Source organism: Aotus nancymaae, unplaced genomic scaffold, assembly GCF_030222135.1.
Source record: "Aotus nancymaae isolate 86718 unplaced genomic scaffold, 86718_ANA_hifiasm-v0.15.2.pri h1tg000028l, whole genome shotgun sequence".
NCBI classification, from domain to species: domain Eukaryota; kingdom Metazoa; phylum Chordata; class Mammalia; order Primates; family Aotidae; genus Aotus; species Aotus nancymaae.
Genome location: NW_026988441.1, coordinates 28,260,340 through 28,275,130, shown reverse-complemented (window position 1 = coordinate 28,275,130; position 14,791 = coordinate 28,260,340). Strand labels below are relative to the sequence as shown.

At 53.0% G+C, this 14,791-nt stretch overlaps 2 protein-coding genes across 2 annotated transcripts; both read left to right on the top strand.

Annotated features, from left to right (window-relative positions):
• The first annotated feature begins 1,286 nt into the window (after positions 1–1,286).
• USE1 (unconventional SNARE in the ER 1) lies at positions 1,287–6,132 on the top strand. The gene is made up of 8 exons (XM_021669171.2): positions 1,287–1,401; positions 1,717–1,766; positions 1,905–1,983; positions 2,081–2,233; positions 3,062–3,071; positions 4,311–4,338; positions 5,516–5,690; positions 5,933–6,132. The coding sequence occupies exons 1-8, from the start codon at positions 1,300–1,302 to the stop codon at positions 6,113–6,115; spliced, it is 780 nt and encodes a 259-aa protein (XP_021524846.2). The 5' UTR covers positions 1,287–1,299; the 3' UTR covers positions 6,116–6,132.
• A 3,719-nt stretch (positions 6,133–9,851) lies between these two features.
• OCEL1 (occludin/ELL domain containing 1) lies at positions 9,852–13,913 on the top strand. The gene is made up of 6 exons (XM_012443527.2): positions 9,852–9,920; positions 10,265–10,444; positions 10,569–10,774; positions 12,277–12,442; positions 12,679–12,732; positions 13,492–13,913. Exons 1-6 carry the CDS (start codon positions 9,852–9,854, stop codon positions 13,612–13,614), a joined length of 798 nt encoding a protein of 265 aa, XP_012298950.2. The 3' UTR covers positions 13,615–13,913.
• The last annotated feature ends 878 nt before the right edge of the window (positions 13,914–14,791 follow it).

The window sequence follows — 14,791 nt, the reverse complement described above, 5'->3', positions numbered from 1 at the left end:
CTGGTGTGACAAGGTACAGATGACCTAAGGTGTGGGAAAAGATGAGGGCTGCATGCCAGGCCCTGGTCCCTGTGAAGCCTCCATCCTTACCCTGTCAGTCCAGAAGAGTGGCAGTGCAGGCGCAGGGGTACTCAGCTTCCCAGTACTGAGGTGGGCTAGGAAGGAGTTCTCCCCATGGAGGTTTGGGCGTTAGGAGGGACCCAGCCCCACCTTGGTCACTCTCAGGCAAAGCTGGCTCATGTCCCCCTTGAGGCAGGTACTGACACACTGTCCATTTCCCCGGGAGAAGAAATGGATCCAAAAAAGTTAAACACGCCCAGGGCCAGGGATGGAGTCAGAGGTGGAGCTGCGACCTGGAAACTCTTAACAATACAGACGAGCCCCTCTGAGGTGGGGGAAGCCTTGGATTCCTAAATCCCAAGCTAGAGCCCCTCCTACAAGAGAAATCGGGCCGGGAGCGGTACCTGGCGCCTGTAATCCCAGCACTTTGGGAGGCCAACGCAGGTGGATCACGAGGTCAAGAGATTGAGACCATCCTGGCCAACATAGTGAAACCCCGTCTCTACTAAAATTGCAAAAATTAGCTGGGCGTGGTGGCAGGCACCTGTAATCCCAGCTACTCGAGAGGCTGAGGGAGGAGAATCGCTTGAACCTGGGAAGCGGAGGATGCAGTGGGCCGAGATCCCGCCACTGCACTCCAGCCTGGCAACAAAGCGAGACTGTGTCTCAAAAAAAAAAATTAAAAAATAATTAAAAAAAAAAAAAAGAAATTGGGAATGGCGCGTGGAGGCGAAACACCGCCGTCAGAGAAGAATCTAGGCAGGAGTAGGGGAAGGTACTTTGAGCAGACATATCAGAACAAGAGGGCACATTGCACGCGGGTCTGACACCCGAAGACTCCGGTCCTCCGATCATTCTTTTTTTTTTTTTTTCTCCGATCATTCTCGAAGGGTTAACACGCTCTCGAGGAAAAGCATGAGTAAGAAAGAATGGTAGCGCCTCTCCTATTTTTTTAAAATAGAGGTAGGGTAGCGCTACGTTGCCCGGACTGGCCTCGGACTCTCGACCTCAAGCGATCCTTTCTCACGTCCACCTCCCAAAATGCTGGGATTACAGTCCTGAGCTACCCCTCCTGGCCCAGCGCCCCGACTCAAAACAAGACACTACTTCCGCCCCAAACAAACATGGGCCAGCGAACGGGAGCGGGCGAAACACTTCCGCCCAGAAGATCACGTAGAGGCATTTCCGCCCTCCCTTAACATGACGCCCCCGGAAGGGGCGGGACACGGCCTGGCGATAATGGCGGCGTCAAGGCTGGAGCTGAACCTGGTGCGGTTGCTATCCCGCTGCGAGGCGATGGCAGCGGAGAAACGAGACCCCGACGAGTGGCGCCTAGAGAAGGTTAGGGGATCTCGCACCGCCGCGTAGAAGCCGACACACACAGGGGTGGTTCTTAGTGTCGGAAGCCATCCGGCCCAACTCCCCAGCCCCAAGTGGATCTCTGGCCGCGCCCTTTCCGGTCAGTCCTGCCACGTCTACCTGTAGCTTCCGCCCCCGTCCCTGGGACTCCGCCCGTCCCCCCCACTGGCCCTGACTCCTTTACGCTTGACCCCTCCCCATTTGTCGGCCCCGCCTCGGTTCTGGCCCCTCCCCTCTCACTCCAATGAGCAGGACATGGGAAGGACCCCCGGGTGAGAATCCACTTTTCCTCCCCAGTACGTGGGAGCCCTGGAGGACATGCTGCAGGCTCTGAAGGTCCACGCGAGGTGAGTGCAGGCAGCCTCAGGGCTTTCATATCAGCACGTGGCTGTTCTGTTGGGACATCCCAGGACCGCAGTCCCAGCTGGGACCCTTCCCTGAGCTGGGGACTGTGCACAGGTGTTTTTCTTCTTCCTGGCTTCTAGCAAACCGGCCTCTGAAGTGATCAATGAATATTCCTGGAAGGTCGATTTTCTGAAGGGGATGCTGCAGGCCGAGAAGCTGGTGAGCAGGGATGTCCCTGCGCGCTCAGACCATATCACTGCTCACTTTGGTCCCAGGACCTGCCCCTCCAGTGACATCTCTTCCCACATTTCTGCAGACCACCTCCTCAGAGAAAGCACTGGCCAACCAGTTCCTGGCCCCTGGCCGTGTGCCAACCACAGCCAGAGAGCGAGTGCCCGCCACAAAGACGGTACATCTGCAATCACGGGCGCGATACACCAGCGAGATGCGGAGTGAGCTACTAGGCACGGTAGGACTCCTTCCCTATCCCTGGGAAACCCTTGGCTTGCAGGCAGCCAGACCCACAATACCGTTAGATACCGGGACCCAAGGGGGTCCTGCAATCTCTTCCCTGGGCCATCACACAAGGCTGCCTGACAGAAGGGCACTGTGGCTAGGGCTTTGCAAGATGAATAGGAATTTGGTACAAGGCAAAAATGTAATGTGTCTGGTTAAGCCCCAGAGTTGGCCCAAGAGAGGGGTTTGGCTCCTAGCTTGCAACTTACAAGACAGATAAGTTTCTTCAGCTATTAAAGAGGATGATATGTTCCTTTGTGAGCACTTTATGTGGATCAGCTCAACCTTTCAAAATATGAACTGTTGTTGTTACCAGTTTGTAGTTGAGGAAACTGAGGCTCAGAGGTCATGGGATTTCCCCAGGGCCCTAACTGAAGGTGAGGAGGTTAAGATCAGAAGGGACAGGTTCAGGAACAAGACAAATAGGGTGACTTCAGGGGTGACTTCATGGCACTTACTTCTTTTGTTTTTTTAAGTCAGAGATTCCCTCTTGTCGCTCAGGCTGGAGTGCAGTGACGTGATCTCAGCTCACTGCAGCCTCCACCTTCCAGGTTCAGGTGATTCTCCTGCCTCAGCCTCCCGAGTCGCTGGGACTACAGGCACCCACCACCACACCTGGCTAATTTTTTGTCTTTTTAGTGGAGACGAGTTTCATCTTGTTGGCCAGGCTGGTCTTGAACTCCTGACCTCTGGTGATCTGCCTGCCTCGGTCTCCCAAAGTGCTGGGATTAGAGGTGTAAGCCACCATGCCCGGCCTCATGCCACTTACTTCTTTCCACAGGACTCTGCAGGTGAGTCACCATGGACACAACAGGACTTGAGGGCCAGCTGCCAGGACAAGACATGTATCCTTGCTGTCCTGTGGCCTCCATGACCAGCCTGACTCCAACAGGGTCTTCCCCAGCCAGGGAGAATATCACCAAGGGAGCATCACCAAATTACACCTGGAGGAAGAGCCAGGACAGAGGAAACAAAGCTAGGCACTCCTGCAGTGGCTCATGCCTGTAATCCCAGCACTTAGGGATGCTGAGGCAGGCACATCACCCAAGGTCAGGAGTTCGAGACCAGCCAGGCCAACATGATGAAACCCCATCTCTACTAAAAACACAAAAAATTATCCGGGCATAGTGGAGTATGCCTGTAGTCCCAGCTACTCTGGAGGCTAAGCAGGAGGATTGCTTGAACCCGGGATGGGGAGTTTGCAGTGAGCTGAGATCACACCACTGCAGTCCAGCCTGGGTGACAGAGCAAGACTCCGTCTGAAAAAAAAAAAAAAGTGGAGGCCAGGTCCTGTGGCTCATGCTTGTAATCTCAGCACTTTGGGAGGCTGAGGTGGGTGGATTACCTGAAGTCAGGAGCTCAAGACCAGTCTGGCTAACACGGTGAAATCCCATCTCTACTAAAAGTACAAAAAATTAGCCAGGCGTGGTGGCAGATACCTGTAGTCTCAGCTACTTGGGAGGCCGAGGCCGGAGAATTGCTTGAACCCAGGAGGCAGAGGTTGCAGTGAGCCGAGATCGTGTTACTGTATTCCAGCCTGGGCGACACAGCAAGACTCTGTCTCAAAAAAACAAAAACAAAAAAAAAGCAAAAAAATTAGCGAGGCATGGTGACACACACCTGTAGTCCCACCTACTTGGGAGGCTGAGGCAGGAGCATTGCTTGAGCCTGGGAGGTGGAGGTTGCAGTGAGTTGAGATCATGCCACTGCACTCCAGCCTGGGTGACAGAGAAACTGGTGTCTCCAAAATAAGCAAATAAATAAATATTTTAAAGCTAGGTACTCCTAGTCTATGGGGCCAAGGCTAGGTTGGATGCAGGGAGCTTGGCGTCTGAGGGAACCGAGACAGGAGTAAGGAGAGCCTCGTAGAAGAGGGGCATTCAGGCATGGTCAGAAGTCAGAATAGGACCGGGCAGCAGATGAAATGAGGAAACAGCATTCCAAGCAGTAGACCCAGCACAGGCAATGGGCAGGATGCCGGAAACGGGAAACCAACACTCGCCTTTTTGCTTGGCCTGTTTTGTTTTCAGAGCCTGAGATGGACGTGAGGAAGAGAACGTGAGTGACTGCAGCCCTGGGGCAGTAGAGGGAATTGGGCAGTGCAGCGGGGAGGGGCTGGCACGGGCCAAACCCTGGCTCACTGAGGTACCACCACAGGGATCTAAACCAACCAGCAGCCACTTCTGTGGGTGCTCTTCCCAGCAGTCAAAGCAGGCCGGCCTCAGTGGCTCACGCCTATAATCCCAGCACTTTGGGAGCTGAGGCAGGCGGATCACCTGAGGCCAGGAGTTCAAGACCAGCCTGGCCAAAATGGCAAAACCCCATCTCCACTAAAAATAACAAAAATTAGCCAGGCATGGTGGTGCATGCCTGTGATCCCAGCTACTCAGGAGGCTGAGGCAGGAGAATCACTTGAACTTGGGAGTTGGAAGTTGCAGTGAGCCGAGAGTGCACCTCTGCACTCCAGCCTAGTGACAGAGCGAGACTCTGTCTCAAAAAAAAACAAAAAGCTAGGCGCGATGGCTCACGCCTGTAATCCCACCACTTTGGGAGGCCAAGGTGGGCAGATCATTAGGTCAGGAGATAGAGACCATCCTGGCTAACACAGTGAAACTCCGTCTCTACTAAAAATACAGAAAATTAACCAGGTATGGTGGCACGTGCCCGTAGTACCAGCTACTCCGGGAGGCTGAGGCAGGGGAATCTCCTGAACCTGGGAGGCAGAGGTTGCAGTGAGCTGAGTTCGTGCCACTATACTCCAGCCTGGGCGACACAGCAAGACTCCACCTCAAAAAAAAGGGGGGCCCGGCGCGATGGCTCACGCCTGTAATCCCAGCACTTTGGGAGGCCGAGGTGGGTGGATCACCTGAAGTCAGGAGCTCGAGACCAGTCTGGCCGTGGTCAAACCCCGTATGTACTAAAAACACAAATTTAGCTGGTCGTAGTGGTATGCACCTGTAATCCCAGTTACTTGGGAGGCTGAGGCAGGAAAATCACTTGAACCTGAGAGGTGGAGGTTACGGTGAGCCAAGATCATGCCATCGCACTCCAGCCTGGGTGACAAGAGCAAAACTCTGTCTCAAAAAAAGAAAAGTCAAAGCAGTGGAGGGGAAACTGAATCCCTCCCAGGGCTGTGGCTGGAACCATGACCTTTGGGTCCCTTAAAAAGGTTTTGGTCTTCTCCCCTCCCCCACTCCGTTTCTCATGCCCTCCTTCCCCACGTGTATGGGATCAGTGGCGTGGCAGGGTCCCAGCCAGTGAGTGAGAAGCAGTCAGCCGCCGAGCTAGACCTCGTCCTGCAGCGACATCAGAACCTCCAGGAAAAGCTGGCAGAAGAGATGCTAGGACTGGCCCGGAGCCTCAAGACCAATACGCTGGCTGCCCAGAGTGTCATCAAGAAGGACAACCAGGTTTGGGGACTGGGGGAGTTCTCCAGCCTCTGCCCTGGGGCATCAGAGAAGGCTTCCCAGCACAGGAGCATGGTAGCTGGGGCTTTGAGGGATGAATAGGAGTTTTGTACAAGGCAAAAACGGCATTCGCAGCAGAGGGCACAGCATCAGCAAGCGACAAGAGGGCAGGCTTGCTCTAGGGAAGTAGAGATTGGCCATACTTGGCCCCAGTCCTGTTGACCCCCTTTTCACCTCACCCACAGACCCTGTCACACTCACTGAAAATGGCAGACCAGAACCTGGAGAAGCTGAAGACGGAGTCAGAGCGGCTGGAGCAGCACACGCAGAAGTCAGTCAACTGGCTGCTGTGGGCCATGCTCATTATCGTCTGCTTCATCTTCATTAGCATGATCCTCTTCATTCGAATCATGCCCAAACTCAAATAAAGACCCCACCCACCTTGTCTGTCTTCTGTCTGTCCCCTGCCCCTCCTCCAGCAGTGCTTTTTGGGCAGTGAGATTTGAGGGTCTTCGGAGGTCCCTGAAGAGCCACAGACAGTCCATGAGCAGGGGAAGAACGTCAGGGCCAGGTGTGGTGGCTCATGCCTGGAATCCTAGCAGTCCCTAGGCAGGTGGATCACTTGAGGCCAGGAGTTGGAGACCAGCCTAGCCAATATGGCAAAACCCCGTCTCTGCCAAAAAATACAAAAATTAGCCAGGTGTGGTGGCACACGCCTATAATCCCAGCTACTCAGGAGGCTTAGGCACTAGAATCTCTTGAACCCGGGAGGCAAAAGTTGCAGTGAACCAAGATCGTGCTGCTGCACTCCAGCCTGGGTGACAGAGCAAGACTCCGTCTCAAAAAAGAAAAAGTAGATCATAAGAAAGAGACTTGGCCAGGCATGGTGACGTCCACCTGTAATCCCAGCTACTGGGGAAGCTGAGGCAGGAGGACCCCTTGAGCCCAGGGATTGGAGGCTACAGTGAGCAGTGATCATGTCATTGCACTCCAGCCTGGGTGACAGAGTGAGATCCCCCTACTCAAAAAAAATGAAGTTTATGCCTGAGACACAGGGATGATTCCTTATGACTCAGGAAGCCACATTGCCTGGGTCACTGTGGCTCACACTAGTAATGCTAGCACTGTGGGAGGCTGAGGTGGGAGGATAACTTAGGGAGTTTGAGACCAGTCTAGGCAACATGATAAAATCCCGTCTCTACAAAAAATACAAAAATTAGTGGGCGTGGTGGTGCAGACTTGCAGTCCCAGCTGCTTGGGATACTGAGGCAGAGGAATCATTTGAACCTGGGAGGCAGAGGTTGTGGTGAGCTGAGATCACGCCATTGCACTCCAGCCTGGACGACAGGAAGGAAACTGTCTCCAAATAAAAAAAAGCAAAGCAAAGAAAACAAAATCACATGCTGAAATGACACTTTGTACTGTTTTGCCTCCATTATTCAAAGTCTCCTAATTGAAAAAGAAAGAAAATAGATTATTTTCCTCACTTAAAAATCTCAAGCTGGCTGGGCGCAGTGGCTCACACCTGTAATTCCAGCACTTTGGGAGGCCGAGATGGGTGGATCACGAGGTCAGGATATCGAGACCATCCTGGCTAACACAGTGAAACCCTGTCTCTCAAAAAAAAAAAAAAATCTCAAGCCAAAGGCAGCGTCGACTTTAATTGGCAAATACTCAAAATTTCTACCATCACAATGAGGAACAGGCCCAGCGCGGCTCTTGCCACCTGTAATCCCAGCACTTTGGGGGACCGAGGCAGGCAGATCACTTGAGGTCAGAAGTTTGAGATCAGCCTGGCCAATATGGTGAAACCCCATCTCTACTGAAAAATACAAAAATTAGCCAGGCATGGTGGCACAGGCCTGTAATCCCAGCTACTTGGAAGACTGAGGCAGGAGAATCGCTTGGACCTGGGAGGTGGAGGTTGCAGCGAGCCACGATCATACCACTGCACTCCAGCCTGGGCAACAGAGCAAGACTCTGTCTCAAAAAATAATCATCATCATCCAGGTGTGGTGGTGCGCACCTATAGTTCCAATTATTCGGGAGGCTGAGACAATGATCTCTTAAGCCCAGGAATTCAAGGCTGCAGTGAGCTATGATGGTGCCACTGCACTCCAGCCTGGGCAGAGTGAGACCCCATCTCTAAAACAAACAAGAAGAAAGAAAAATTATATTTTAAAAAATAAGAAGGAAAAGAACAATAAGAAATGAGAAGGCAAAATTATTTGCAGGTGATATGACTGTATACATGATAGACCCAAGCAATGTGACTAAAGATATTTCAACAAGAGAATTCCATAAGCTAGCAAGAAACTTACAGATATTTAAAAATTCATTTCTTGTGTACTATATATGTATATAGCTGCAAAATGTTTTAAAGCATCCCATTTATAGCAGCCATAAAAAAAGATACACTGCCTGGTTAAACTAATTTTCTTGACATTTGAAGAACTTTTTTTAGAGTCTTGCTCTGTCGCCCAGGCTGGAGTGACGAAGTGGTGCTATCATGACTCACTGCAACCTCCATCTCCCGGGTTCAAGTGATCCTCCTGCCGCAGCCTCCCAAGTAGTTTGGATTACAGGTGCGTGCCACTGCACCTGGCTAATTTTTGTATTTTTAGTAGAGATGGGTTTTCATCATGTTGGCCAGGCTGATCTCGAACTCCTGACCTCAAGTGATCCACCCGCCTCGGCTTCCCAAAGTGCTGGGATTACAAGTGTAAGGCCACCTAATCCAGCTGAGATTTGAAGAACTTCTAAAAGTCAACAAGAGTTGGGCGCGGTGGCTCACGCTTGTAATCCCAGCACTTTGGGAGGCCGAGGCTGGTGGATCACCTGAGGTCAGGAGTTCAAGACCAGCCTGACCAACATGGAGAAACCCTGTCTCTACCAAAATTACAAAATTAGCCAGACGTGGTGGTGCATGTCTATAATCCCAGCTACTTGGGGGTTGAGGCAGGAGAATTGCTTGAACCCAGGAGGCAGAGGTTGCAATAAGCCAAGATCGTGCCACTGCACTCCAGCCTGGGCAACAAGAGCAAAACTCCATCTAAAAAAAAAAAATTGCCGAGCACGATTACAGGATCATGCCACTAATCCCAGCACTGTGGGAGGCTGAGGTGGGTGGATCACTGGAACTTAGGAGTTCGAGACCAGCCTGGGCAACATAGCAAGATCCATCTCTACAAAAAATACAAAACTTAGGGGGGGCGTGGTGTCACCTGTGCTTCCAGCTACTTGGGAGGCTGAGGTGGAAGGATCAGTTGAGGCCAGGAAGAAGGTGGAGGCCACAGTGAGCAATGATCATGCCCTCCAGCCTGGGAAACACAGCTAGACCCTGTATCGAAAAAAAAAGGCCGATTTTGGGTGCACTGTCTATGAGTTAGCCATGCACGGCAAGTAAAAGACTGCTGTCTAGCCCGGTGCTGTAGTTCACGCCTGTAATTCCAGCTTTTAGGGAGGCAGAGGCGGAAGGAAAGCTTGAGCCCAGGAGTTCGAGACCTGCCTGGGCAATACAGTCAGACCCCATTCTCCACAAAAAGGATAAAAACAAAAAGACAAAAAAAAAAAAAAAGACTGCTGTCTAACACCACCTGCTCGCCCTTAAAATAAATGAAAGGGGCCAGGCGCAGTGGCTCACACCTGTAATCCCAACACTTTGGGAGGCTGAGGCAGGCGGATCACTAGAGGTCAGGAGTTTGAGACCAGCCTGGCCAACAGGCGAAACTCTGTCTCTACTAAAAATAAAAAAATAAAAAATAAATTAAAAATAGTTGGGTGTGGTGGTGGGCACCTGTAGTTCCCTGTAGTCCCAGCTACTTGGGAGGCTGAGACAGGAGAATCTCTTGAACCTGGGAGATGGAGACTGCAGTGAGCAAAGATCACGCCACTGCACTCCAGCCTGGGCAAGCGAGACTCTGTTAAAATTTTTTAAAATATACAATTGCTGAAAAAACAAAGTTTAAATGTGCAAAACCATCCCGTCTTTTCAGACAAATAAACTTAAGGGGCGAGGTCGGAGTCGAACCTCTTTCGCAGGTGTGCGGCCACGCCCAGTCAGGCCAGCCCCGCCTTCACGCCGTCAGGCCCAGCCCCCTCTCGTCAGACCCCGCCCCGCCGCCCTACGGAGCGACCCTGCCAGTCGGGGCCAGCCTGCAGTTAATGCACAACTGGGACGCCAGTGCCTCTCCGACATCGGACCAAGGGTTGGAGCCCCAGACGCTGGGACAGGTGACCCGGGGCGGTAGCGAGCTGGGCGGCCTTGCAGGCGGGGCGGAGGTCCCGAGGAGCTCCTCGAGCGCGGTTGTCCGTGGGCTCTTCGTGCCCCAGAGGGCGAGGTTCCGGCAGCGCAGGGGTTAACTGGAGTTGCTCGGCGACGTCAGGGCTCTTTTGCATACCGTTCTTCCGCGTAACGCAGTCGGGGGCGGGGCCTGGAAGTCGCTACGGACCAATCGCGTGCGTCTATGCAAAAACCATAGACGGGGTGAGAGTTGGCAGCTCCCGGACCTGCCTCCCCACGCCTCCTTTCTCGGTGCCCGCCGCCAGGCGTGTCCTTTCCACGTGTCCACCCGCAGGCCGCCCGCAGACCACCCCCGCCGCGCGCGGGCCACGACCCCCCCCGCAGGACCCGCCCATCAGCCCGGAAACCCCTGAGCTGCGTCTCCCAGAGACCGATGCCCACCCGGGAGGCCCCCAAGACTCGCGGCTCCCGGGGGCACCTGCTGCAGACCCACCCGCCTGGGCCAGGGCCCCCGGTGAGCCTGACTAGGAGGGGGTCCTGAGGCCAGGCCTCTAGGCAAAAGATTTATTCCCCCCAGTTTGAGGGACTCCGGTTTCCCGACACCCCGATTTAACTCCAAACCACGACTCCTATGGCAGCTGCAGGGACTGACGCCTCGAGGCCTCAAAACCATCGCCCCCCACCCTCCGTGCCAGCCCCAGCCGGGACCCCACAAGTCAAGGCCGAAGACAATTGTGTTTGAGGATGAGCTGCTCTCCCAGGCCCTCCTGGGCGCCAAGAAGCCTATTGGAGCCATCCCTAAGGGGCATACGCCTAGGCCCCACCCAGTGCCTGACTATGAGCTGTGAGTGTCCCCCAGGTGATTCTTCATGCCTGGGATCAGGAGGGGAAACTGAGGTTGGGGCTTTGACAGTTGAATAAGAGTTTACCAAAGAGTAGCTGGACACAGTGGCTCAAGCCTGTAATCCCAGCACTTTGGGAGGCTGAGGTGGGTGAATTACTCACCTGAGGTCGGGAGTTTGAGACCAGCCCGACCAACATGGAGAAACCCCATCTCTACTAAAATTACAAAACTAGCTGGACATGGTGGCACAGGCCTGTAATCCCAGCTACTCAGCAGGCTGAGGTAGGAGAATCGCTTGAACCCAGGAGGTGGAGGTTTTGGTGAGCCAAGATCTTGCTATTGCACTTCAGACTGGGCAACAAGAGCAAAACTCTGTCTCAAAAAAAAAATAAAAGTTTAGCAAAGAGTAAAAAGAGAAAAGAATCTCTTGCTTATCAGTAGTGGGATTGCCCCTGTGAATAAGCCGTTGCACTCCAGCCTGGGCAACACAGCAAGATCCAGTCTCTAAATTAATTAATGTTAGTTAATTAATTAAAAAAATTTTTTTTTGAGACAGAGTTTCGCTCTGTCACCAGGTGCCAGGCTGGAATGCAGTGACGCAATCTCGGCTCACTGCAACCTCCGCCTCCCAGGTTAAAGCAATTCTCCTGCCTCAGCCTCCCGAGTAGCTGGGACTACAGGCACGCACTACCATGCCCAGCTAATTTTTGTATTTTTTTAATAGAGACGGGGTTTCACTATGTTGGCCAGGATGGTCTCAATCTGTTGACTTCCTGATCCGCTTGCCTCGGCCTCCCAAAGTGCTGGGATTACAGGTGTGAGCCACCGCGCCCGGCCTATTAATTAAAATTTTTAAAAAATAAGGCCAGGCACACTGGCTCACGCCTGTAATCCCAGCACTTTGGGTGGCCGAGGCAGGTGGATCACAAGGTCAGGAGTTCAAAACCAGCCTGGCCAACATGATGAAAACCTGTCTGTACTAAAAATATACAAATTAGCTGGGTGCAGTGGTGGGTGCCTGTAATCCCAACTACTCAGGAGGCTGAGGCAGGAGAATCACTTGAATTTGTGACACGGAAGTTGCAGTGAGCCGAGATCATGCCACTGCACTCCAGCCTTGGCAACAGCAAGATTCCATCTCAAAATATAAAAATAAATAAATAGGCTGGGTTCAGTGGCTCACGCCTGTAATGCCAGCACTCTTTGGGACCCCGAGGCGGGCAGATCACCTGAAGCCAGGAGTTTGAAACCAGCCTGTCCAACATGGTGAAACCCCGTCTCTACTAAAAATGCAAAACAGTAGCTGGGTGTGGTGGTGCATGCCTGTAATCCTAGCTACTTTAGGATTTTTGAGACTCCATCTCAAAAAAATAATAAAAAGAGGGAGAGAAAAGGGACATTTTTAGTAGGGACTCAGCATGGACAAAGAAAAGCCAATTACACTGACTGGGGAGAGGGTGGGGTTCGTTACACTCACACTCTGACCCCCTTCAACCTGCTAGTAAGTACCCACCGGTGAGCAGTGCGAGGGAACGGAGCCGATATGCTGCAGTGTTCCAGGACCAGTACGGAGAGTACTTGGAGCTCCAGCGGGAGGTGGGGTGCGCACAGGCAAAGCTCAGGCAGCTGGAGGCCCGGCTGAGCTCCCTGCCCCCACCCCAAAGCCAGGTCAGCGCTGGGGAGAAAGCCCTGCCCCGCAGCCCTTATGAGTGGCCCGACTTAAGCCTCTGGGATACCCACTGGGTCCAGATCTCCAGGACTCTTTCTCCTCTAGGCTGGCTGGGTGCCATGACATATGGCTAAGTCCCCACTAGATGGGCATTTAGTCTGTCTGAGCCTCAGTTTCCCTATCCCTCCTTGAGTTCAACTCTCCCTAAACCCCCTCTCTCCTCCTCCTCTTGCAGAAGGAAGCCCAAGTTGCAGCCCGAGTTTGGAGGGAGTTTGAGAAGAAGCAAATGGTGAGTCTTGCATCCCCTGACACTCCCATGAGGCCCAGTTTGGTTTTTTTTTTTTTGCAGACAGAGGAGTTTCGCTCTGTAGCCCAGGCTGGAGTGCAGTGTCACAATCTCAGCTCACTGCAACCTTCACCTCCTGGGTTCAAGCGATTCTCCTGCCTCAGCCTCCCGAGTAGCTGAGACTACAGGTGTGTACCACCACGCCGGCTAATTTTTGTATTTAGTAGAGACTGCGTTTCATCATGTTGGCCAGGATGGTCTCGATCTCCTGACGTCATGATCTGCCTGCCTTGGCCTCCCAAAGTGCTGGGATTACAGACATGAACCACTGCGCCCAGCCAGTTTCTTTTTCTTTTCCTTTGTTTTTTTTTTTGAGACAGAGTCTCGCTCTGTAGCCCAGGCTGGAGTGCAGTGGCGTGATCTCAGCTCACTGCAACCTCTGCCTCCCAGGTTCAAGTGATTCTTCTGCCTCAGCCTCCTGAGCAGCTGGGATCACAGTCACCCACCACTACACCTGGCTGATTTTTGTATTTTTAGTAGAGATGGGTTTCACCATGTTGGCCAGGCCAAGTGATCCGCCCACCTTGGCCTCCCAGACTGCTGGGATTACAGGCAAGAGCCACCTCACCCGGCTCACCTGGCTGCCTATGCCCAGTTTCAAGGAGAAACACTGAGGTTCTGAGAATGAAAGGCAGAGGCTTGAACAGCTGGAGGGCCGCAGGGCAGACTGCTGCAAGGACTTCGGGTTCTCGCCCTGCCTAGGACCCTGGCTTCCTGGACAAGCAGGCTCGCTGCCACTACCTGAAGGGTAAACTGAGGCATCTCAAGACCCAGATCCAGAAGTTCGATGACCGAGGAGACAGCGAGGGCTCTGTGTACTTCTGAGTGCCCCTGCAGACAGGCAGAGGGACACGTGGGGATGCAGGTCCCTGGCTTTTCTTGGGATCTCTCAGCCTTTCCTCTTGGAGTTCTCCCTACCGGGGGTAGCTTTCTCCACAACTGCAAATGCCTCTTCATTTTGGACTCAGCTTTGACAGCCCCTCCTCCCGGGCAGGCCTCCCAGGACTTCCTCCTCTAGGACCTCTAGCTCTGACCCTACAGGGACTCCAGATCTCAACCTGTTCCCTGGAAGTAGGTCCTGCTCTCCATTTCAGTGAAATAAACATGTATTAGACACCTACTGAGTATAGTTGCTTAACGCTTCTGATTGCACTCATTTGTGACCCACACAAGTTGTTTATTTATTTATTCATGCTGAGACGGAGTTTCGCTCTTGTTGCCCAGGCTGGAGTGCAATGGCGCGATCTCGGCTCACCGCAACCTCCGCCTCCCAGGTTTAAGCAATTCTCCTGCCTCAGCCTCCCGAGTAGCTGGGATTACAGGTATGTGCCACCACGCTTGGCTAATTTTGTATTTTAATAGAGATGGGGTTTCTCCATGTTGGTCAGGCTGGTCTCCTGACGTTGTGATCCACCCGCCTCAGCCTCTCAAAGTGCTGGGATTACAAGCGTGAGCCACCACGCCCAGCTGTTTTTTTTGAGACTGTGTCTCACTCTGTCACCCAGGCCGCAGTGCGGTGGCGTGATCATGGCTCGCTGCAGCCTCCACCTCTCAGACTCAAGCAGTCTTCCCACTTCAGCCTCCTGAGTAGCTGGGACCACAGACATGTACCATGACACCCGGTTAATTTTGTTTATTTTTTGTAGAGATGGGGTCTCTCTCTGGTCTCAAACTCCTGGGCTCAAGCGATCCTCCTGCCTTGGCCTCCCCAGGTACTGGGATCACAGGCATGAGCCACTGCGCCCAGCCGGATTCCTCCATTCTCCATGTCTCCCTGGCACTTCAGGACAGCAGCTGACCTCAGGCACTGTTCATATGCCTGGCCTGGGGGGAGGGTCTTCCAGTGCTTGACCCATGCCAGGCCCTGAAACAGATTTTTAGTTCCATGTGAGAAAAAAAAATTGATGTCAGTTTGACTCAGGCACAAAAGGGGGAAGTGTGAGTTCATAGAACTTAAAACACCCAAGGGTTTCAGGTATGGCTTGATCCACGGACTCCAAAG

Bases quoted from the DNA above. Each gene is read 5' to 3' on its own strand.
- USE1 (XM_021669171.2), top strand. From the start codon at position 1,300: ATGGCGGCGTCAAGGCTGGAGCTGAACCTGGTGCGGTTGCTATCCCGC. The intron at 1,402-1,716 runs GTTAGGGGATCT...TTTCCTCCCCAG, and splicing joins ACGAGTGGCGCCTAGAGAAG to TACGTGGGAGCCCTGGAGGA. The intron at 4,339-5,515 runs GTGAGTGACTGC...GTATGGGATCAG, and splicing joins ATGGACGTGAGGAAGAGAAC to TGGCGTGGCAGGGTCCCAGC.
- OCEL1 (XM_012443527.2), top strand. From the start codon at position 9,852: ATGCACAACTGGGACGCCAGTGCCTCTCCGACATCGGACCAAGGGTTG. The intron at 10,775-12,276 runs GTGAGTGTCCCC...TCAACCTGCTAG, and splicing joins CCAGTGCCTGACTATGAGCT to TAAGTACCCACCGGTGAGCA. The intron at 12,443-12,678 runs GTCAGCGCTGGG...CTCCTCTTGCAG, and splicing joins TGCCCCCACCCCAAAGCCAG to AAGGAAGCCCAAGTTGCAGC.